This window comes from Neopsephotus bourkii, unplaced genomic scaffold (genome assembly GCF_033783945.1).
Source record: "Neopsephotus bourkii isolate Nb327-2 ecotype Australia unplaced genomic scaffold, CSIRO-AGI_Nbou_v1 NB_776, whole genome shotgun sequence".
Classification (NCBI taxonomy): Eukaryota; Metazoa; Chordata; class Aves; order Psittaciformes; family Psittacidae; genus Neopsephotus; species Neopsephotus bourkii.
In genome coordinates, this window is record NW_026901272.1 from 142,983 (window position 1) to 167,858 (window position 24,876).

The following is a 24,876-nucleotide window of genomic DNA, read 5'->3' on the forward strand; positions in this document are numbered from 1 at the left end:
GGATGCAACACTGTGGACAGAAATAGTTATCACACTATAGCTTTTTATGCAGCTGGAGGCTAGCATACCTGCGGCAAACAGGACCTAGTCTTCCAGCTCAATCTGCGTGGAGCTGCTTCTGATCAATTAGGAGCACCAAGAGCACTTGGGTTAGGTGTAATTTAGACAAAGGAAGGTGACAGCATGCAGGTTGCCCTCAACCTCTCTGGACTTGCCTCAAAATTCAGATAGAAGCTCATCTCCGGGAGCCTCACTACCCTTTTTTCATTCTCTGCCATCAAACTGACAGTTAGCTGGTAACAAGTTTTGTTTACTGCAAGTTAACACCCAGAATGTTTTATTATCAATGATTGTTCTTGCTTAACTCTTCCATCCGAAGGATTCAAAGCATTTTATAGAGGAGAAGAAACATTGTTTACCCTGTTCTACAGGTGGGAAAACAAAATCACACACAATGGGATAAATTTTCCCTCAGATGCGTGGCAGTGCAACTCTCTCAGCTTCCACCAAAGCATTGACAGTGACAGTGACTTCTGCTTGCAAGTTAAGAGAATGTACAAAATGGCCAAGAAGTGATCTGTTGTTTAGTTGGTGTACTAAGCACCACTGCCAAAGTTGAAGAATAAAGTAATAATAAACTGATTTTCAAAGCGTCGTGAAACAGCAGGTGAAAAGTGTGTGAGGAATGCAGCTTCAGAACAGCAAAGAATCTTTTATTGTATCAGTTAAGAAGGACGCAGTAACAAGATGAAAATTGTAGAGACCACACAGTAGCAATAGGTGGGCAGTCTACACTGCTCTAACTCCCATTTTGAGAGGTGGTGGCATCTTACTAGACAGGTTTTCAAGGAAAAATGTGCAAAGGTTTCACAGATTTTCCAGAAGGGTCGTGTTTTAATCATTCCTTGTATGCAGATGAAGACATTTTGGCATCTGAACAGACATCCACAGACACATAATTACAAATTACCACAGGCAGTGACAAGTGTTTGTGAAACTTGTGGTGACCGTTTCCACCAACGAACCTTGTAATTGTGATTTATCTCACCTGGGGACACTGCAAACTGATATCTTGGGTTTTTTCCCTGATTCATTTTCAACTGCGTACAGAATATCCTTGCCTCAAAAACCAATGTAGCTCGGTATGCTTGTCTTTAAAAAAAATGAATTAAAAAATTACTCTTGCTTTAATAGATTCCCTCAGTCTTATTATTCACACAGACTAGTATTTTCTCTTCTGGATTCTTAAAGCAAAGTATTTAATCATCAAATGGAAGTTTATTATGACTGCGCACCACGATTCCTCCCATAGCTCTAGACTTTGTGCACTGCTTGCTGGGTGCATGATGGCCTCTGCAAGGTGGCCTCCTCTGGCCCCCGGGTGTGCTGTCTAGTAGGCAGCCAAGCCAAATGGGAAGTCTGTCTATGTGCTGTGCGCATCTGCTGAGACCTTGGTCAGCCCTGGCAGGACTGGTTTGGCCAACTGCAGCACCATACAAACTCGTGCATGGAGCCAGAGGACAGGTGCCACGCACAGGGTGAAGGAGCATTGCTGCTTCTGACAGTGATGCATTGCTGAAGGTTGGAGTGGGCTGTAGAAGCAGGGATCTCACTATGGCTATTGCAAGATAGGGAAATATCCCTAAGGACCACATTTTAGCACTGCTTTGCAAGGTTTATGAGCTAGCTGTGTTCATAGCTGTCATGACCCTGAGCACAGGTTGCCCATTTTCACAATGAAGCAGGGATAGCTGCCAGAGGGGAGATTTCGATTGGACATTGGGAAGAAATTTTTACCATGAGGGTGGTGAAGCACTGGCACAGGTTGCCCAGAGAAGCTGTGGCTGCCCCATCTCTGGAAATATTCAAGACCAGGTTGGACAGGCCCTTAAGCAACCTGGTCTAGCAGGAGGTGTCCCTGTCCATAGCAAGAAGATTGGGACTAGGTCCCTTCAAGGTCCCTTCCAACACAAACCATTCTATGATTCTGTGATTTCAGTTTTCTGGTCTCCCTCCCCATCTGTAGTTTTCATGCTTGGTAGCCCCAGAGCAGCCCAAGCAGCTAGGAGGAGGAGGAGGCTGCAGGGGTGAAAGCTGGGCTCTTCTCCAAGGTGTGTGGCAGCCATCATGGACTGGAACAGGAAAAATTTAGGTTGGAAATAAGCAAAAACTCTGTCGCTCCAGAGCTGGAAGCAATTAAACCCTAAAGCAGGTTGCTCTGAGGAGCTGTGGCAGACTGTACCATGGTGCAGCTAAGAGAGCAGCTGGCATGGATCATTTGCTTGCGACTGCTCCTGCCCAGGAGCTAATTGGTAAGTGCCCTGCAAGTCTTATGCGAGTACCTCTGCCCTGAAGCCTTTTATTCAACTTACAGAGGTAATAAAACAAAAATATGTAGGTGCCTCCACCCTGGAATTTGCACCTTTATAGGGGCAATTTCTCTGTTAGGGGTGAGAGGGATGAGGAATGGAAGAGAATTATGTTTATTGGCTTGTTACCCCAAGCCATGGGGAAGTGGACCCTGAACATTGCTGTTCAGGCAGATATTGTTCAATAACTTTCAACACTGCAGAGGTAAGTATAGAGGTTGGCTAGGCTATGGTGAAGAGGTTAAAGCTGACACTTTGGCATGTTTTCTTGTGTCAGCCAGCTGAACTGAAGAGATGAAGGATGAGGTAGCAACAGCATGTTCAGAAAATCATCTCTAACAGGCAAAAACATTCCTCATTTGTCCTGAACACCACAGCCCTGCAGAGGAGTCACTGCCAGCTCACTGACCCACCCACCTTCTTCTTGGTGAGAAGCAGCATCCTGAGCTCCCCTGTGGAGATCATGTGCTTCTCCTCTTTTTTGAAAAATAACAGTATTATCTGGGGCATGACTTTTCAGTAAAGACTGCTTAATTTCCTGTGAAATAGTTGAGTGCCTTGTTATTGCACTTCTTTTTAGTGCAAAAAAAGGTGTAATCTGCCAGGCCTCCCCTATTTTGACGACACAAATATCTTCTGGCAGTGTGCATTAAAAGAAAGCTTGTATAGTGGGCCTGAGTTCAGAAACAGGGAAAATCTGATAGTTAAATAACATGGACCTGGCCATATCCATTTCAGAAGAATTTCAAGGTACATCTTTTTATCTATGGCATAGAGTACTGGTAAGAAACATCTTACCTACTAGGGAGACTGGCCAACAAGTTCTAGCACTGATTAGACATCCTACTGGCTGAGCTGATCTAGAAAGTTAACAGGTATGGTCCTTGGGCAGCTTATGTTTGGCTCATTTGGTTAAGTTTTTCCACTAGCAGCATCTTCTTTACATTTCTACCATGATTTCAGCAGCAGTATTTTAGATATTGGCATAACATGTGGGTTATGACCTGGCATAGGCATCACATTAAAGCTACTTGTGCAAGTAAATGCATAACATGCTTGAGTTTTTTAGAAAGCTATTCAATAGGGAAATACATTGCCATAGGAGAAGTGGGTAACTGAACTTGGCTAACCTGCCTGTATGCATAATGTTCAATCCCTGTAGGAAAACCTAGCAGCCCAGCTTGTCAAAGTAGCTGAAAAATGAACTGATGTTGATTTCTAAAATGTCTTTATTTAACCAAGCTTATTTATGGCAAAATGTGCTCTATTAATACAACACAAAACTATCTGTTTTTTGAGTTGAGACAGAAAGCAGTACTTGAAGATGACAGTCTGTATTCACAAATATGATTTTTCTGCAAAAGCTTTTATTACAGAGTAACATGATGCAGTGCTTCATGACAATAAGATCCCAACATGCAGATGAAATGAGCTGGCTTCTTCCAGTTTTGTGGGTTCAGAGGCTGTTCTTTCAAAGAAAAAAAAAATCTCAATAGCCTTTGAGCTTGTTTTAAGATGGATGCTTACAGTCTACGTTTAGGCACATATGCTGATGTTTTTTCTTTACACTATTGCACACACACAATACTATTATCAAGGACTACATGAAAAAGACTTGTGTGTCATCTGAAGAATGAAAGAAATTGTTTTCTTGGTGTTGACAAATAGCACAAAACACACAGGGAAAAGCTTGCTTTTAAGACAGATCAGGGAAAGCACTGGTGGAAGGGAAGTTTTTGGAACGGCTTGAGACAGGACTTCTGAACAAAATGACATGTGCTGTAGCTGTATACAGTGTCTTAGCTCCAGACATAGCTTTGCTATGCTTGTTAACCCATCCTTCAAGTAAGCCACCTTTTATTCCCACTCCTTGGGACACCTCTTAAGTAGCCACCAACAATTTGGTCTTGAGATAGGGAATACATTGTTTAGAAAAGAAGGATCTTGAAAATATGAAAAACATACAGCTTTTAACAATCATGTTGTTACATTTAAGACATGTACTGAATCTAAAAAAAAGAATGTTAGAAATTTCTCTGTATGACTCCAAGCACAAAACATGCCATAATTCTCCACACCTTTTCCCCAATAAGAAAGAATGGCATATAAATAAGTATAAAATAACATAAACTTTTGAAGCACACGTGGGGTCCTGTGAGTACCTGTTTGTCTCATTCATCTTAATGGGAGCTGCACGAGTACAATGGAGGAGACAAAACCTTGGCCTAGGTACCATATATTTGGATCAGCTGAGATAGATGGAAAGAACTGAATGTTTCTATGTAAAAACCTGGACACATTTCCTATCCTACTTCTGTGTAGTTCAACTACATTGTTTTGAAAGTACTCATTACTGCTCAAAAAGCCTTGATTTATTTACAAAATACAAATCAAATGGCATTTCCTGGCATTTAAATGATATCAGGACACCAAACCCATTAAGGTAATATAACAAATAAAGTTCATGGCTACTGGACTGGTATTATAATACTTTGTTCCTTGAGACTTACCAGCTACTCTGCTTGCTGCGTCCCACCCAGGAACTGGCTCTGCTGTTCGTGAATAGAGGGTTGGGAGTTCAGGGATCTGGGAGTAAATGTAATTTACTGCATCTGGTGTCAGAGAACAGGAAACAGTTAGATTTGTGCTATGAGCCCCAGTGGCTTCATTGCTTAGACAGCAGTGTTGTTGGCCCTGACAATAGTCACTGGAGCTTTGTACTAGATAATTGGATCAAAGCAAACAAAGTGCAAAATCACTGTCGTGTGATTGGTGTTCAATAGACTAGCTGAGGCAGGAGGGAATGGGTCCAGATGACTCAAACCTTATGTCAATTGAACACATAAAATTATTTGCCAGGAGGTTCTGGATTTATCAAGTCCACGACCTTTAAAATGGGAGCAAGAGTGGAGGAAGTTAAGAAGCAAACCTAATGTCATACCCAGAATACATGACGTTTCAAATACATATAAAAGCCTAAAAATGGTAGTGTTGACTGAATTGGGTGAAAGTCCACTTTGCACTGGCTTTTTGTTCTTAAAGCTGAAATCTTGTTAATAATGAAATTAATTGCATATAGATATTGACAGGCTGCCCATTATGATCTTCAGTAGGTATTAAGTACCTGCCAGTGCTGTAGTGCCATTATTCATTCATAAAACATGGACTAGTAGAAAGCTATCTTAAAGGACTGACTCGTTTTACACTTGAGTGTATGGTTGTTTTGAGTAAGCCAAATATGTTCTTTAGAAGTGGGGTTAAATAAATATACAAATATTTACCAGGAGATGTTTTGTGGCTGGGTTAATTACAACTATATAGTGTATACTGTTATGCTAGGATTCAGTGGCTGAACTGAAAGAAAATCTCAGAGGAGAGATGTGCTAATAACTGACTTAATGTTTAGGCACCAAACCAAAATGAAAAAGAAAAACAAAAAATCACAGCATTTCCCATCAACTGGAAGTGTTTTCATTTTTGTATGGAAAAGGTTTAATTTCTATTCAAACATAAGATCCTATCTGGTGTGAAACAGAGCATCTTTTTTTCCTCCAAGGGTATTTTGCTGCTACAATGTATAATTTAAGCTGTTGAGCCCTTTGTGCAGCCTAGTGCATGTGTCAAGGTAGGAGGCAGAATCTGGCTTCCTTGGTGCCTTTTGTTGTAAGCAGCTGAGATTAGAAGATCAGTACAGACCATAAAAGTGAACTGGTAAAAGGAGAGAGAAAATGAAATGTCCTGCTGTAGGCTGCTTGGCTGCATCTGGTGAGGGGAGATACTTTCATCACATTCCCTATAGCTAACACCCATATATATCATGTTTCAGTGGACAAATGGCAGTCTTGGGCTTTTATATTTTCAATGCATACTGTTTCCTCAAAAATTTCTATTTGTAACAGTGGAGCCTAGGAGAAATAATTGTTTAGGACACAGCTGACTTGAGGAACAGCCAGCAATAGCTTTTCTCTTCTGCGGAGTTTCTTGCATCTGATGAGAAACTGGTACAATGCTTGATGTTGTTACTCTGGGAAATATCATCAGCAAATGAGCGGACCGTTACTGAAAACTGAAGCAATTTCTCAGAAGAAAGAAGTAGGAACTGTGTTTCTAGGCCAGAATAAGAAGGCACTTTGTATTCTGAAAACAGCAGAAATTTAGTGATTATTCATCCCATGGAGCGTACTGCTGAAACACTAGTTTCAGTACATGCTCATCCAGCAGCTTGAGTGACAAACCTATCTGTCTACATGTGGCTGTAATCAATGCAGACTTGTGCTTCTTAACTAATCATCCTTACTTCTTTTGAAGTCAATGAGAATAAACAGGCATGTTTAGGGTACAGTTCTCATCCTGCGGCTCTGAGGAGGCAAACCCTCGAAAATGTTTGTTTTTTGCCAGTGCCTGTATGGGGAACTGAGCTGACCAGCCTGGACACCAGCACTGCTGATGTCTAGCACTATGCAAAATCCATTGCACAGTTTGATGGTGAAACTCTCATTTTAACGATGTACGTGTTTGTGGACCTTAGAACGTTTTTGATTTTTTTTTTTTCTCCTCCTGTGTTAGGAGACAATACTTTGGTGTTAGTTGTTGTTAATACTGACTCAGTTTAGAAACTTCTCTTGATGTTAGTTAGAGTAAAATATTAAAAAATCAGCTTCAGGGCTCCTGACAGCCTCTAATTATTGTCCTGAGAAGGAAACACCCTGTTGGGGGAGACGGGTTTGGGGGGTAAGCATGGGATTCTCATGTACTTTCTTCTTCTGGCATGTGTCAAAAATGGGTTATTTGAGTAGAAGAAGTTGGGGCTTGGTTGATTCTGCCAGTTCTTTTCTTGCCCTCCCTCCCCCTAAGAAAGTGAACATGCTCATTGCCCTTTTTCTCACTGGCAACAACGTCTGTTTCATTTAGCACCTTTAAAAAGGATATGAGAGATCCATTTTATAAGGAGTGGGTGAAATGCAAATTAGCAATTTGTTCTCATGAGAAGTGAGGCAGAACATAAAGCATTTGAACTGACTGCATTAAATATCTTCATTTCAACCTTCAATGAGTTATTAATATCTAAGGATGACATAAAACATGTTCTGTGGCTTTTTGTGCTATTTACAACAAACTGTTTTAGGACTATGGCACTCTTCCATATTGTCAGCGAAGTGCTTAGGAAAACATATGGGGTAAGATAATGCTTCAAGGGTGCTTACACAAAACTAAACCTTCAGAACTGCTCAGAATAAATCCCACACAGAGGCTTGTGGCCAAATGTCAGATGAGCTCATTTTCAAAGGGCTGGATTGTCTTTAAAAAGTCTGACTACTACTAAAATTAGTGGTAGGTCCAAGGGCAGGACTGTTCCACATGTAAAACCCTAAGTGTCTTCACAGGGCTACAACAGAGATTATGACCCTCCCACCACGTTTCTGAGACTAGAAGGTTTAAGCAGGAAGCTTTACTAAAAGCTGAATAGCCTGTTTCTGACTTAGTGGATCATGCTCTAAATAACTAACTTGAGGGGTAGAGTTCACAGCTGACCTGTATATCTATAAGCAATAGGGTGGATGAACGCAGCTAACAAAGCAATAAGGAATGCTCCCCAAGCCTTTCCAAAGGCAAGAACCCCAAATTCAGCCACCCCAAGTGCATGTATACCTCCCAGTGAGGATGACAAAGCCAACAAAACCTTACTTTGGGTGATCAAAGAAGTCTTGATCGAACAGAACCTGGTCCTCATGGGTGGCTTCAGTTACCCAGACATTTGTTGGGGAAAAAGAAAAAAAATGGCACACAAGTTGTTCGTTAAGTTCCTGGAATGCTATGAGATCTGCCTCCTGCTACAGATGCTGGATGTGCAAACTAGGAGCAGCACATTGATAGATATACTGCTCTCAAATTGAGAAGACTTTCTTAACAGTGTAAACAGCAATGATAGCCATGGATACGGTGACCACAGCACTGCAGAGTTGAAGATCCTGCTGAGCACACCGAAGACCAGTAGTAGGACAAAGACCCTGAATTTTAGAAGCATCAACTTCAATATGCTCAGAGTCCAGCTGTGAGGGATTCTATGGGAAGCATCTATGGATAGTGAAGGAGCTTGTCAGTGGTGAGAGTTATTCAAGAATATCTGCTGAAACCACAGGAATGGTGCATCCTTTACAAATGGAAAGGAAGAAGGCTGAATGGAAGACTGCCTTGGCTTAAGAATTAGCTTTTAGGTGTAACTAAATGCAAAAAAAAAAGAAGCATACCAACTATGGAAAGAGAGCCAAATAGCCATTGAGGACTACAAGATCCTTGCTAGGGCATGCAGAGATGCAGTCAGGAATGCTAGGTCTCAGCCAAATCTGAAATTGGCCAAAGATGTCAAGTACAGGAAGCAAGGGTTCTTCGGATCTGTGAGCAGTTAGCAGAAGCTCAGGGAAGATAGAGGCCCATTGCTAACACAACAAGAAAATTAGTCACTAACAATGCTGCCAAGGCAGATGTTCTCAATACCTTCTTTGCCCCCGTCATTATTGGCATAGATCCCAAATGATAAGATCAACTAGCTACAATAAATCTACCACTGACCTGCCATTAGTGGGTAAACGGCTGGTCTGTGGCTCTTGTAGAGGCCTCTCCAATGGCTGACGTTGCTGGAAGGAGACTGTCTATACTATTTGAAAGTCATGTAGATAAAGGTGTGTCCCTGATGACTGGAAGAGGGAAAATGTCATACCCATCTATAGGAAGGGAGCAAAAGAGAACCTAAGGTAGTAGAGGCCATTGGTCTTACTTTACCTCATACGAAAGAGATGGATGAGTCCTTCTAGAAACTGTTACAAACTAATGAAGCAGGTGACTGAGATAAGCCAGCACAGGTTTACTAAGGGCAAATCATGACAAACTGATTACCTTCTACAACAGAATAACATCTTCTGTTGACATGGGGAAATCAGTGGATGTTGTTTACCTGGTCTTCAGCAGAGCTTTTGACACTGTTTCTCACAGCCTTTTCCTGGACAAACAGGCAAATCACAGATTGGATAAGTGGTCTATGAGATGGGTAGGAAATTGGCTAACAGGCTGAATTCAAAGGGTGATGATCAATGTTTTTTACTCAGGTGGCCAGAGGTGGTGTAACTGTGGCAGCCATCAATACAGGCCAAATTAAAGAGTTACTTAAAACACTACAACTGAAAAAAATCACTGATGAATTTTTACAGGGCACATGGAAAACACTCTGCAAAGATCTGTACTTCACTCCTCTGAGGGCATGTTTGTCTGATTTGTTGTTGGGCTGCACAGCTGATCAAGATCAGAGGAGAGAAAATCAGAAGTCTCTAAGCAATATGCTGGGAACTTAACAATCTTTTCAGAGCCACATGTTTGTTAAATATACACTACTACACACCAAATTAAAACAGAGTTTTATGCAAACTACAGAGTTAATGTAATTGTAGCTTTTGTATATTGGCTGAAGTGGCATGTAGTTGCATATAGATGGCCAAAGATTGCAAATGATGAATTTATTCCTGAGGCAAATTCAACAGTAACAGGAGTTACATCAGATTTTAACATGTCTTTGGGTTTATATTTACACTGAGCCATAAACATAGACACATGCAGACCAAGAGCTCTCTCCATTTGTTAATGATGTGCATAAAGCATAAAACTACCAAATGACTAGTTTTGACCTAAGCAGCAACAGATGATGTCATTCCTAGCACCATCTCAGGTCTTGTTTAACAGAGAGCTTATCAGTGACAAAGGCACCAAGGAGCTGGCAGAAGCACAACTACAGGTGAGAGGGCACCAGCCTTCAGCTTCAGCATTTCAGCTCTGCTTTCTCTGTGTGATAATGTATGAAGGCAAAGTGTGTTTGTACCCTGGAAAACATGGGATTGGCGTTTATTGTTCCTGGATGACTGCAAGCTCAGAAGTACGCATTGCCAGACAACTGCTTTCTGGGAAGGGTGAGAAGGACACAGAGAGTCACTTATCAGCCACTGGTGTTCACCACCACTTCTTCCCTTTCCTTGCAGCCTTTGCCTGAACCCCTCAGGGATCTGGAGAACTTGTAGGTGTGCTTTCTGCATACTCAAAAGCTCCGTCATCACTGTATATATGGCACAAAACCAGGCACAGGTATGCAATGTGGAGATAAATCATGTTCCGTGGCATCACTGTTTAGAATAAATGGAAGGTTGGACACAAAGCAAATTAACATGAGATTTAGGAACTCAAAGTCTTTTAACAATCTGAAGCAATTGAAGGAATTGCCCAGTAGATTGGGGTTGGTTTGTATCAGTGTTTTACACAGTCTTCCTGTACTATCCAAGGGCTCCTACCACTTTCCTCTGCAGGATGTTACAGACGGCTGCCAGACAGATGGCTGATCTGCTGCAACAAAGCAAGTCCTACATGTTTTTGGAGAAAGGAAAAGTTTATGGTACCAAAGTGTTCGCAGCTAGCTGTGTGTGTGTTTTCTTCCTGCTGTGATCAGCTACCCTCACAGACTGTTGTCAGAGAGCAGAAAACAGAGGACATGCTCAGCTTTCACCATATGAAGATGTACAGTCACATCATGTCCACAGTGGGAGGGCCAACAGGACAGCTTGCAGCCTTGACCATCCCTAGAGGAACAGAGTACAGAATGGCTTAAAGGATGACCCAGGACTGCCTCAGCCCACAAGGAGCAGCTGCCGAGAGAAAGAGACAAGATACTTGAAGCAAATGATCTGAAAGAGAAGAGGTACCAGTTAACTTAGTTATGCCCCGTGCTCCCTCTGCTTGCACATTTATTCTGGAGACACTCTCTTCTCTTTGGCTTAATTTTGCAGTTTTCTGTTACACTCCAGAAATCATGTACTGTCCTTGCTTCTGACTCAGCCTGTGAGGGTGAGATCCACTGAAAGTAGGCAAAATCTGGATAACAGTGAGGCTTTGAACCCAATGAAATACTACATTCCTACAAGAAAATATCTTTGAGGAAACTATTGCTTCCTGTTTTCTAGCTGGGGCTTCCTTTGGTTTCTGTTTTATCACAATGTGCATAAAGAGCAGACCATGTCTTGCAGGAGTCATAAAAGCTCCTGCGCAGTTTGGGAACTAATTCCTCTAGGCACCACTCCTCTTTTGGAAACCTACCAACAACCATGGTGAAACTCTATTTTACAGGTATAAAATATTTGCCATTATGGACCTTCATGTACTTTGTGACAGCCAATTTCAAATGCTCAAGGAGGAAGGAAGAGTAAGTTCTGAACATGGAGCATCTTATCTGAGACATTTTTTTTTTTTGACAATGAGACTTAATGTAAAACTTAGATTATATTGCTAGCAGAAGTGAAAATTTCTGAACTACATCTCTGACTTAAAAAGAAAACCCTTTTTCTGAGTAATATTAATCACTTCAAAAAGACAGCTTCAAGTCAGTTCATATACTACATATTAACATTCAGTTGCATCCAGTTCTTTAATGTTAGGATCATGCTACATGTTCTTCATCTGTACTTCCAATACAGCTGGACATGGCTATGTCAGGAGCTGGAGGAGCTAGGCTTGGCCTCAGTAGTTTGAATCTCGTCAGTTCAAAGACGTGTATGAAAATGAGCATCTGGATTACAGTTTTATCTGCTGATGGATCAGCATGATATCCTTCTTTGGTCCTAAAGGTCCTGGAGAGGCACTACAAGGGTCTCTCTAGCTTCCTGGAAACCAAACATTTCATTTGCTCACTCAGAAACCTAAATTTATAGCTCAGTGTTTACAGTGATCACATATTGTGTGATAGAGTTCATAAACTAGGAATTATTAGGCCCTCATCCACCTCTGCAACATTTTCCTTCTGTAAGAATCATCATGCCAAGAATATTAATCCTTCAGTGAAGTAATCTGATATTAGCAGTCGTTCCTTTATATTAGGAATAGTTCTTATTGTATTTAACTTCCTATTTAAGTCATTAACTCTGCTTATTAACAGAATATGAGTGCATGCAATGGAGAAGATTGACCACAGAGAGGTGAAAGGGGGTCTGCACTGCAGGGCTGTCATGTGGTGAAAGATAACATAGAAGTTTTATTATCTCTGTTTTAAGTCACCTGTGCTGCTTTTTCCCCTTGTATGCACAAAAGAAGAGCTGGAGCTCTGCCAAAGGAATACTATTTCACCATAGTAATAATATTTCTGCTTGCACTATGGTAATACCAAAGAAGAAGGTAATGGCTCTAGCAATGAAACAGGAACATACAATGAAAAGAAGAATCCCCAATCCGTAAGCCTTTGCAACAAAGCTATAATAACAATTCTTGTTAAATCCAAAGCTATACAATAATAAAAAGGCACTTACCACCATCCTGGTGTGAGAAACTCTGTGAAGGGAAAAAGAAGATATTTGATTAAACCTATTATATTTGGGGAATAATTTGCATGAAATTTTGATTTTTATCTAAGCTTGCTTTTATGGTGCTTTGTAATTTTTAAATAGGTAACTGGGGATGTAGCTTCTCAGGTTTAGGTACCACTGGGGGCTGAGGGAGAGGGACGTAGCGTAACTAAAAGGAGAATACTGCTGTTTGCTGCAGGCTGTAATGGTCGGAAGTGGCAAATGCCACTACCTGTGTGCTACTGGGAGCAGGGAAGTTTGATACGCCTTTTTAGGGTCTTGCTGACATGTTCGGTGTGGCCAAAAGCTCACACTCTTTCCCTGCAGATAAGCTAGGGAGATAGTCTCTAAAATTCATTAAAAGCCACTTCAGAAAAAGCCGGAGTGGAAGGGAAAATCCAAATAACCCAACCAAAATACATCTCATGACTCCTAGTGTTTCCTATGAGGTATCTGTGTTTTCTTTCTTTCCTAGTCTTCTATATATCTTCTTCTTCGGTATATCTTCTATATATCTTTCCTAGTCTTGTTCCTCCTGGCCTGAGCTATATGCTCTGCACCTGCTCTCATTCTTCTTGTAAGTGCATGAATTATATACCTGCTGCTTTAAAACAGTGCTAGGAGTCTACCTTGGTTTCAATCTGTGCCCAAGTGTCTTTATTTTTTTTTTTTTTACATACCTTTTGCAAGTTGTCGAAGGATTTCTCAGTCTCCTTCAGTTTCTCCAAAATGATTCGTTCTTTGGCAGATATTTGGGATTCCTCACTTTCTAATTTCTGTATTTCTTGTTCCAGCCTGTGGAAGACATACAGACATGCACATACACACGAAGATAAAACATGTAAAAATTATTTCAATGAGCCATAGTTTCCTGGGCATTAATTAGCATTTCAAATATCATCAGGGACAACTTTCACTCTTGCTATTCACAACTGCATTCCTAATGCATGCAGGGCACATGCTTATTTGCATATTATTTGTAAAACAGACAGTTTTAAACAAAACCAGTAATTCTCTTATTATTCACTTCTGCAAAAGCATGTACAGATTAACTAAAAGTATGCCTTAACGTTGCTTCATCCCAGTTCCCATAACATCCCTCAGATATGCCCTTTGATTTTATAAATCACAATACGGGATATAACCATAAATATGTGGTAATAATTAGAGGAATAGGTGTCTTCTAATGCTTCTGTATTCCAGACAATAAAACTGGAAACAGTTGGCAGTCAACCTGTTGTGTTAGGTGTTTCTCTTGAATCAGTATGTTGCCAGCTCCTCACAATCATTCTCTGGGTTATCCATCCCTGCTTTCTATGATACTGAATGATACAGGGAACCCCAGAGGCTTCAGGTAACAAAATATACAGGATGCTCAGTAAATAAACATCTTTTGCTACGCAGTAAGCATTCAGCATTTTCATTTCTCTAGTTGAGTCCTAATGGCACTTGCTCCTTAAGATGTGTTGATTGTGATTTGAGATACGCTTCAATCAGGATTAGATTCTCCATTACTTTAACTCAAACCTCCTTTTACTGACCTGACTTAAGAAGGTGCAGGAACATTCCCTCCTTCTCTATTTTTATGTATACCATCATCTTTTATTTTCTCACTTTTGGAAAAATACAACCCAAAATCAAAAAACCCAACTGTAATATGAGCTAGGATGAACTCTTTTGAACAAGGATAGTTACTCGAAACTCCCTTTGTCTACAGAAAGAGTTATAGCTGGTCACAGCTTGTTGGACCATATTTCTTCAAACATAACAGATTAACATCACCCAGTACTTTCCTTACCCATGGCTGCTTCCTACTGCCTTGCTGCTACTATTTTTCAAGTGAAGGATCCTGAGGCTCAGGATAAGTCTAAAGTGACATGTTTTTGCTCTTCCCCAGCCCTGCTCAGCACAGGACTTCATTAATACTTGTTCTATGACAATGCAAAGGGCAAGGAGAAGGTGACAGTGAGCAGGTAGGGAATAGGGAGGCAGGGACTGCTCCTTTCAGAGACTTGACAGCTTGAGTTACTTGTGAAATTCATGTATCTAAATATAGATGCTGGAGTCTAACTTAAGGAACCCACCTGGGAAGTTTTTCCCTGCTTTCTAATTGTGCAACGGTGAAGGATGTGTGGCACTTGCTGATAAATCTTTTCATTAGAGAGAGGCAAAAGTGTCACAGCCTCAAGTTGTTGCAGATAGAAAAAGGCGTATTTTGCTCTCCTGAAGTGTGTGAATACTTAACAGTAACAAATCCTTGGTGGCTGTAGAACTGTCATTTTCCTCTCTTAAAGGCAACCCCCTCATTTCCAAATTAAAATGGCTTGATTGCTGTGATTTTAGAATCACACAGTTGGAAAGTACCGCTCCAAGCCGTGATTTGTTTTGATGTTTTCTCAGAACTAATAGAAAAACTTCAAAAATGCAGAATATTTTGGGACAATATATCTTGCATAAATGGAACAACTTAATACAGGATGAATTTCCCCTCTCATGTTGTGATTCAGGGAGAAAGCTGACAAAGAATACTGTTTCTTCTTGACTTTTCTTCCAGGATTTTTTTTTTCCTTTCTTTTTTTTTTTTTTTAATACCTAGTGAATTGAAAAATCACTTGACACTGCAGTCAGGCATTGCCATGCTCGTACTTCATGAATTTAGAAGTCAACAGAAAGGTGGCTTTTTTTCCCTTCCCTATGCTTAGGAACAATTAGTAGATATACATGCATTTATGTCTTGTTGATAAGGATATTTGAAGTATTCTACTGTGCATTCTGGTGAAATTACATTGTGGAGCTGGGTGAGTTGGGGTTTACTGATATGTTTCTTTTCTTCCCAAGTGAATCACTAAGCAGCATTTTCAGGGTACATACACTGTAGCCTGGTACATTTTGTTCTCAATGGTATCTTGAAAAGGCTGGAAAATGGGAATTCACAGAACTTAAGTGACAGCAAAATACAGGGGAAAAAGGAAGTCCCTTTTTTTGAAATGAATTGGACATTAGTTATTTTTGTCATTTCAAAAACTGAATATAGGTGGTGTGAAGCAACTAATTTGATGTGAGTAAGGTAATAAGCAAATAGACTCCTTGTAATTTGGGGTAATCAAAAGTGCACAATTTTTTGTGCACCAGCTCAAAACTGTAGGTTTGCCATGAACTTTTGTGTCTTCCAGAGAAAGTCTGCTTCTAATGCACGCATATATACACCTGCACATACACACCTTGCAATTCATCTGATTTATACTTTCTTACTTTCTGGCTACTTGCTCCGTTGCTTTAACTTGTTTATGTCTCTTTCGTGCTCCCTTCCTGATTCACTTCCTCCGTTTCTGTTTCCTTTGTGCCAGCCTACCCTCACCATCAAAACAAGCTGGGCAGATGGAGCTTTAGGTGACACTATTTCAACAAGACATCTTGGTAGGTTTTTGTCCCTTCCCCCCCAACCCAACCCAAATCCCTTCTTCAGTGCCTTTTAGAAGTGGGATTAACAATTTACTAATAAGGAAAGGGATAGAGACAGAGTTGCCAGGATTTAAAGACGTGTGAAGTTGGTAGGGATAAGGATTTCCTATGTGACCCTGCATAACAATGCATACATACTCATCCCATAGGTGTAAATTTCCCTTTTTTCCACTGCAATCAGTGCAGATACAGAGTCTCCTAGGCCTTCCTTGTATAGAATGGGTCTGAATTCGTAATCATGGCAGGAAAAAATACTATCATTCAGACAGAAGGTACCTGTTACATAGCACAGGAGTCATATACCAATCATTAATAACAGCAGGAAGTTGCTTCATACCTTTTAGGTCCATTTCATGTCACTTTTGTCTATACTCTTTAGGCTTAAATGCTGAGATAATTCTGCTGAGTCACTGAGGAAACAGAAATACTCAAGGGCACAGTTTCCATGTGAGCTATTGCATACATTCCTCAGTAAAACACCTGGCACCACAGACCTCACTGGAAAATCCAGTCCTAGAGTCTTCACCACTTCCTTTGAACTGCCTTTTAACATAGGGACCAGCAGTATATTAATTAAAATCCTAATGCAAACTGAACGTTGTTTTGCATTCTTTATTTTTTTAGTGAGCTTCATATTATCAGAGCTGCTAAAGGATAAGATCTGCATGTTTTTTTTTGTTGTTGGTTTTTTTTTTAACAAGATACAACAGAGGCATGCAAATTTGCTTTGAATAAAAGAAGTTCACTAATATCACATCTGTTTTGAGTGCCATGCTACATGATGATTTAAACAGTAATAAACTCATTAAGAGTGCACATGTACATGTACATACATATACAAAGTGCCTACACTGTTCCTGTGTAACCCTGTTAAATACTGAAGAATGTCTTTTTCTTCTAGCACAGTTTAAAAAGGATGTGCCTTAATTGTCATTTGACACCTGGCAAGGAAACCTTGTAATTCACTGGTTCCTGCCTCCTTAGCAGATTTCAGGCTGGTTTGAAAGACAGATACAACAACAGAGCCAGTTAAATAAGCAACTACAATATCTGGAGTGCTGTAGGGAAAAAAGAAGAATGAAAACAGAGATCCAGATGAAGCAGAAATGGTGTAAAGCAGACCAGTAGTATTGTTGCTTATTAGCCCAAGCTGTTATCTGATCACTGGGATTTGCTAAATTGTTTATATAAGGAGAAAAAGTGGGTCATGGAGTCTGGAGCTGCTTTGGCACAGGCATGTTTTTTTCAGTGGATGGATACAGAACCGTATTTCCCCAAATGTCACAGGAACAAAGAAGGCAGATTTCACCACGCTGAAAGCCAAGCCCGCCTTGCTGCTAGTCTGTCTGCCCTGCAGTTTTCTTTAATGGCTGGATGCCATAAGCACCTGATTTTTAGGGCATAAGACTTTTAGAGAGCTGAGAAGAGCTGCCCATATAAGCCAGGTAACCCTCATGGTCATGCTAACAGTTCTGTCCTACTATGAAGGAGAAGAAAGCATGAATGGCAGAAGGGATGCTGTCTTTTTGGAGAGTACTTTGCTGTCAGCAGGGGCATCCTGATCCCTTGGTTATTGAGATTACAGACTCGTAGGATAATTCAGGATGGAAGTGATCTTGGGAGGTCTCTAGCCCAGCCTGCTGCTCAAAACAGGCTCAGCCATGAGATTAGACCAGGATGCTCATGGCTTCTTCCAGCTGGGGTTTGGAATTCTGCAATGATGGGTGAAGGGGGAAGGTGGGGGAAGTTATGGAATATTTAAGGCTACTCACAAGATTTCTGTTTTACAGTCTGTAGCTATCAGACATCAGGTACCACAAAACTCAGACCAGAACAGTTCAATAATACCGGGGAAGGGTATGCACCAGCTTCCTATGGGAAGCCTGGTCTGTATATTTGGTGGGATTTTGACATAATTAGGTTGCCACATGAGTGTAGGCAAAGCAGGCAGAGCAGTTTCTGAGAGGACTGGGGGCGGAAGCAGCAAATGAACCCTCCTCCAGAGATGTTTGGATCAAGAACCAAAGGAGCTGTCAGACGGCACAGAAGGCTTCAGTTTAGGTGATGAAAAGTGGAGGTAAGAAGGGAGATCTAAGAGGTGAAGAGGCATAAGGACAGGTTTGATAATTTGGTATGTGTACATGTGCAGTTATGCTGAGCATTCAGTATCCAAGAAACATTACATTTGGATATAGGGCTCTGTTTCGTACTCCAGACTGAACTTGATGAATGAACTTTCTCTAGGTGAAGGATTTCCTCTGTTTCTATGTTAAGACATTGAAACCCACAGACCTGGGCTGCCACTTTCCTCCTGGCTGAAAGGCAGAGGTTGTTCTGGCACGAAGTGCCTTTGTCTTGACCCTGGGAGGCACCCCAGGTAGGATCATGCAGGGTACTCACACAGCGGGTACAGAGTTACACGGCTTTGCAAAATGAGCATACAAATCCCAAGTAAATATGCCTGGAGAAAACAGCCTCCTCTAACAAGATAATTAACTCTGACAGACATGATTTCTAGAGATACCTATGTTTGGCTCATAAATGTTTTGTTTTTCAGGGTGGGATGGTTCCAGCATTATAAACAGAGAGAACAGCTGCAAGTTTATGAACCAGTTTCTTTAGCTTGTACTAGTTTTGCACGGTGGGTTGCACCTGAGAAATACTCATGTCATTTCTGCAGTGAAGACAGAAATGTAAGGGAAGTTATATCTGCAGCATACACACTGACATGCCAGTGGGAAAAGAACATTCATCAGCACTAATAGGGAAAATATACAAGTATTCAGAACTCAAGAGAAAAACAGGAAAGACCTAATCAGAGTAAACACTTGAAGGGAAAAGGTGACGGATGCATAGATAAGGTGGGGGACAGCTCAGCTGTAAACTGATTATTTTGCTGACAGCCTAAATCAACCTGATATAAAAGGCACAAAGAAGACATGGGCCTGAATATCAGTAATTGGTGCCAGGTCTCAGAGCTAAACATCCTGAGGTGTTACAGATAGTATTAAATTGGTAGATTCACAAGCACAAAACTATAACAGTTCCCTCTGATGTTTACTAAACAGATATTTGAACCCCAAGTTTAGGGATGATTGGGCTTGCCTGTAGGGGTGAGATGGATCTCTGCACAATCTCTGTCTCTGTCTCAAGGATCTTGCCCTCATGAAGCTTTTGACCACACAGCAAAACCAGAAACTGAGACTTAACTTGCAGGGTCCATTCTCCTGTGAGCACAGAGCAATGTGCCTTTTCCTGCAGCACAAAAGAGCACTGGCAAAAATGCTCTACCCCATGGGCCTCTCATCCCCATTTCTTGGTCACTATAAAGGTTTCTGGGGCAGCAGGGTACCTGTTAGTTCACTGAGGATAAGAATAACCTTGGAAAATGAACTTGCAAGGGAAAATGGTAAGGTTTCCCCATCCAGATGTGTAAGTCAAGCCTTGCATTTAGGCTCTTTAAACTAGCACAACCAACAAAGATATGGGTAACTGTACCCTAAACCCCAGCCCAGCACCTCAGCCCTTAACATGCTTTCTAAAGTTGTATCACCTGCCAAGCACCAGCAACAAGGCTGTAAACCAACATGTCTAAGAAACTGGACCTGAACCCCACATATCACAACTGTGAAATTCATCTGCTGTAGGGAAGGAAGAAATCACCGACTAATACTTGGTTTAGTTTCTGCATTGGCTTAGTTTGCTTAGCAAACACTGGCAGTTGTGCCAAAGCCAGGTAGACCATTTGTGGATGTCTCTGTTTATCGACACACAGCCAGTGCTGGTGGCAAGAAACTTGCTTGATTTCAGGTCTGCTGTGGGATCTGAAGTAGGATTCGAGCTAAGTAATTCAGTGCCTTAGCTTAGTCTTTCTGAAGAGCTCATCCTTTTGAATGAGCTCAAAGAGGAAAGCTGGCAGTGCGCATCTTGTGATTTCCAAAGGTTGTTGTTTACAGAGTGCAGCTGATAATCAAGAGCAGCAAACTTAATTAGCATCTTTGAAAAGGCAAAACCTCTGTGACTTGAAAGACTGGGAATACGTAACACAAAGCAATGCTTGGAAATGAGATTCAGGCACAATGCTGAATGTGTTGCTCTGGTAATCTAGATGATTACCAGGATCAGGAGTGCGGCGAACAGAGCGGGTCGAGGCAGTTTGCATGGCAGTTCGCGTGGGCAGGTGAGCGGGATGGTGAGCATTCGCTGTATGACCAGGGCCCGGTCTGGGAGCTCTGCTCTGGCTGCCCCGGCGGTGGCCACCGTAGGCACTCAGACAGAGCCGATGAGAGGGGAGGATGCAGTGCAGACTGCGGGGTGTAGAGAGTGCCTGCACTGGTCTGGTGAGGGAAAGGTGCACAATGGGCAGGGCTGCACTGGGGCTCCCTGGTGGAGGCTCTCCTGCAGCAGGTGGCTGAGCTGCAGGAAGCTATTAATGGGCTACAAGATGTCAGGGTATCTGAGAGGAAGCAGGAATGCTTGCTCCCTGCCCAAACTGTGCAGAGTCCTCAAGCTTCCCCTGTAGCTCATGGAGGAAAGAAGGAGGTTGTTAACTCTCGAAGCTGGGAATTGGTGACAAAAAAACAACAACAAAAAAAGGAGGAAAAGGACAATTAAAAGCAAGGGACTTCCTCCTAAACCTGTTGCCCCCACGCAGAACTGCTTTGCTGTCCTGCAGGGGGCTCATGAGGAAATGCACTTGCGTCAGAAACAGCAGGCTGATGCACTAGTAAAGAAGATTTCTACTGGTGCTGCCAGGAAAAAGTGGCGAGTCATAGTAGCAGGGGATTCTACTTTGAAAGGGACAGAAGCACTCGTCTGTCGGCCTGACCCAGTCTCAAGGGAGGTGTGTTGCCTACCAGGGCCACAGATCAGGGATGTGGCAGAGAGGCTGCCTGCTCTGGTAAGCCCCACGGACTATTACCCACTTCTGGTGATACATGTGGGTGCTAGGGATATAGATACTAGTAGCCTGGGGAACACAAAGAGGGACTACAGAGCCCTGGGAGAGGTGGTTAAGGGCTCTGGAGCTCAGGTAGTATTTTCATCTATTTTCCTGGATACAGGGGAGGACCTAAAAAAAGCTAAGAGGATTAGCCAGGTTAATAAACGGTTAAAAGGGTGGTGTCACAGTCAGGGGTTTGGGTGTCTTGAACATGGGACCCAAGTTTGTAGGCCAGGTCTAGCGAGGCCTGGTGGAGCTGGTCCGATAAAGAAGGGGAAGAGCAGTTTTGGTAGGAGGCTTGCCAGACTGGTCAAGGAGGCTTTAAACTAGATGTGTTGGGGGAGGGGGGCATCATTCCATCCCAACACTCCCAGTCAGTTACCAGCACCTATAATAAATGCTCGGAGCAATGCAGAGATATTCCGGCTGCTCCAGCCAATGAGCCGGCTTCATTTGGAGCTTGCCTCAGATGCCTCTGTACAAATGCCCGTAGCATGGGGAAAAAACAAGAGTAATTAGAGATGTGTGCTCATCTACGGGGGTATGATATTATAGGCATCACAGAAACATGGTGGGATGGCTCCTATGGCTGGAGTGTTGGAATGGAAGGTTACAGACTCTTTAGAAAAGACAGGCCTGGCAGGCACAGAGGGGGAGTTGCCCCTTATGTTAGGGATAGGCTGGAGTGTATGGAACTCTGTCTGGGGACTGGTGAGCAGTTAACAAAAAGTTTGTGTGTCAGGGTTAAAGGGAAAACAGCGATGGGAGACATTACTGTGGAGATCTGTTATAGACCGCCTGATCAAGAGGAATTTGCCGATGAAGCACTCTATAGGCAGATAGGAAAAGCCTCACGCTCACAGGCCTTCGTTCTCATGGGTGACTTCAACCACCCTGACATCTGTTGGAATGATGGTACGGCCTGGCACAAGCAATCCAGGAGGTTCCTTGATTGTGTGGAAGACAACTTCCTTCTGCAAGTAATAGAGGAGCCGACAAGGAGAGGTTGACCTTGTGCTCACCAACAGGGAAGGGCTCGTTGGAAATGTGGCACTCCAGGGCAGCCTTGGATGCAACAACCACGAGATGGTTGAATTTGAGATCCTTAAGACAGTGAGAAGAGCGTGCAGCAAGCTCACTGCCCTAGACTTCAAAAGAGCAGAGTTTGGCCTCTTCAGGAACCTGCTTAGTAAGGTTCCATGGGATATAGCCCTAGAGGGCAGGGGGGCTCAAGGCTCTTGGTTGGTCTTCAAGGATCACCTGTTACAAGCTCAGGAGTGTTGCATCCCAACCAGAAGGAAGTGCAGCAGGAGGGCCGGAGACCTCCTTGGATGGATAAGGAGCTCCTGAGGAAAATTCAAATGAAAAAAGAGTTTTATAGAAAGTGGAAGCAAGGACAGGCGGCCTGGGAAGAATACAGGGTTGTTGTCCGGGAAGCTAGGGACCAGGTTAGGAAAGCTAAGGCCCAGTTAGAATTAAACTTGGCTAGGGATATTAAGGGTAACAGAAAGGGATTCTACAGGTACATATCAAATAAAAAACAGATTAGGGAGAACGTAGACACCCTCAGGAAGCTCTCGGGTGAACTAGCTACACAGGATTTGGAGAAGGCTGAGGTTCTGAATGACTTCTTTGCCTCGGTCTTCTCTAGCAAAGGCTCTGACTGCACCACCCAAGTCTTGGAAGGCAGACGCAGGGACTGTGAGAATGAAGACCTTGGGCCCACTGTAGGAGAGGAATTGGTTCGAGACCATCTTAAAAATCTGAACGTGCACAAGTCCATGGGTCCTGATGAAATCCATCCACAGGTCCTGAAGGAGCTGGTGAATGAAATTGCTAAGCCACTGGCCATCATATTTGAAAAATCATGGCAGTCAGGTGAAGTTCCCGACGACTGGAAAAAGGGAAATATAACCCCCATTTTCAAGAAGGGGAAAATGGATGACCCGGGGAATTACAGACCAGTCAGTCTCACCTCTGTGCCTGGCAAAATCCTGGAGCAGATTCTCCTGGAAGGCATGCTAAGGCACATGAAAAACAACAAGGTGCTTGGTGACAGCCAGCATGGCTTCACCAAGGGGAAATCCTGCCTGACCAATTTGGTGGCCTTCTATGATGGGGCTACAGAACTGATGGACAGCGGTAGAGCAGTTGATGTCATCTACCTGGATTTGTGTAAAGCGTTCGACACTGTCCCACACGACATCCTTGTCTCTAAATTGGAGAGACATCAATTTGATGAATGGACCACTCGGTGGATAAAGAACTGGCTGGAGGGCCGCACACAAAGAGTTGTGGTCAATGGTTCAATGTCCAGCTGGAGACCAGTAATGAGTGGTGTCCCTCAGGGATTGGTGTTGGGACCGGTCTTGTTTAACATCTTCATCGCTGACATGGACAGTGGGATTGAGTGCGCCCTCAGCAAGTTTGCCGATGACACCAAGCTGTGTGGTTTGGTTGATACGCTGGAGGGAAGGAATGCCATCCAGAGGGACCTTGACACGCTTGTGAGTTGGGCTGATGCCAACCTCATGAAGTTTAACCATGACAAGTGCAAGGTCCTACACCTGGGTCAGAGCAATCCCGGGCACAGCTACAGGTTGGGCAGAGAAGAGATTCAGAGCAGCCCAGCGGAGAAGGACTTGGGGGTGGTGGTCGAGGAGAAAATGAGCATGAGCCAGCTTCAGCGTGCACTTGCAGCCCAGAAAGACAACTGCATCCTGGGCTGCATCAAAAGGAGTGTGACCAGCAGGTCGAAGGAGGTGATCCTGCCCCTCTATTCTGCTCTCGTGAGACCTCACCTAGAGTATTGTGTGCAGTTCTGGTGTCCTCAACATAAAAAGGACATGGAACTGTTGGAATAAGTCCAGAGGAGGGCCACTAGAATGATCAGGGGACTGGAGCACCTCCTGTGTGAAGATGGGCTGAGAAAGTTGGGGCTGTTCAGCCTGGAGAAGAGAAGGCTGTGTGGAGACCTCATAGCAGCCTTCCAGTATCTGAAGGGGGCCTGTAAGGATGCTGCAGAGGGACTCTTCATTAGTGATGGAACAAGGGGTAATGGGTTAAAAACTTAAACAAGGGAAGTTTAGATTGGATATAAGGAAGAAATTCTTTCCTGTTAGGGTGGTGAGGCACTGGAATAGGTTGCCCAGGGAGGCTGTGAATGCTCCATCCCTGGCAGTGTTCAAGGCCAGGTTGGACGAGGCCTTGGGTAATATGGTTTAGAGCGAGGTGTCCCTGCCCATGGCAGGGGGGTTGGAACTAGATGATCTTAAGGTCCTTTCCAACCCTAACTATTCTGTGATTCTATGATTCTATGACTATTCCAGATACACAGGAAGGGAAACCATTCCTTTTGCCAAGCGAAAGTTACTTCCCAGGACTAGCTGATGAACTTGGGAATAGAGGAAAAAAAATCCATAATCACCTTTGTTGTTTGAAGGAAATGTGCATAGAAAGAGTTATTTTGCATCTGCCTGTTTTAGGATCAAGTCAAACCCTGCTAGGTTAGACAGAACCCTTCTGGGTTAGACAAATCACAGGATTTCCGGAGCTAAACATCATGAGATATAAAACCCAATAATAATTGCCCTGAGTTAGTTAGTAAGATATTGCCTGCTTCAGGTGTGGAAGGCGTAGTGTCAATGTAACACAAATGCTTTCACCTGGAACTGCAAAAATTATGTGATTGAATCCCTTTCCTTCCCAAAGCAATACTGTGTATTAATTTTTGTCG

At 42.7% G+C, this 24,876-nt stretch overlaps 1 protein-coding gene across 1 annotated transcript in view; it reads right to left on the reverse strand.

Annotated features, from left to right (window-relative positions):
* LOC133213101 (paralemmin-1-like) overlaps window positions 1–24,876 on the reverse strand; it is a 133,456-nt gene that overhangs the window by 8,921 nt on the left and 99,659 nt on the right. Inside the window, exons 4-6 of the mRNA XM_061355093.1 lie at window positions 13,417–13,531; window positions 12,701–12,722; window positions 4,880–4,981 (exon numbers count right to left, since the gene is read on the reverse strand). Coding sequence (XP_061211077.1) covers window positions 4,880–4,981; window positions 12,701–12,722; window positions 13,417–13,531 — 239 coding nt within the window. The remainder of the gene's footprint in view (window positions 1–4,879; window positions 4,982–12,700; window positions 12,723–13,416; window positions 13,532–24,876) is intronic.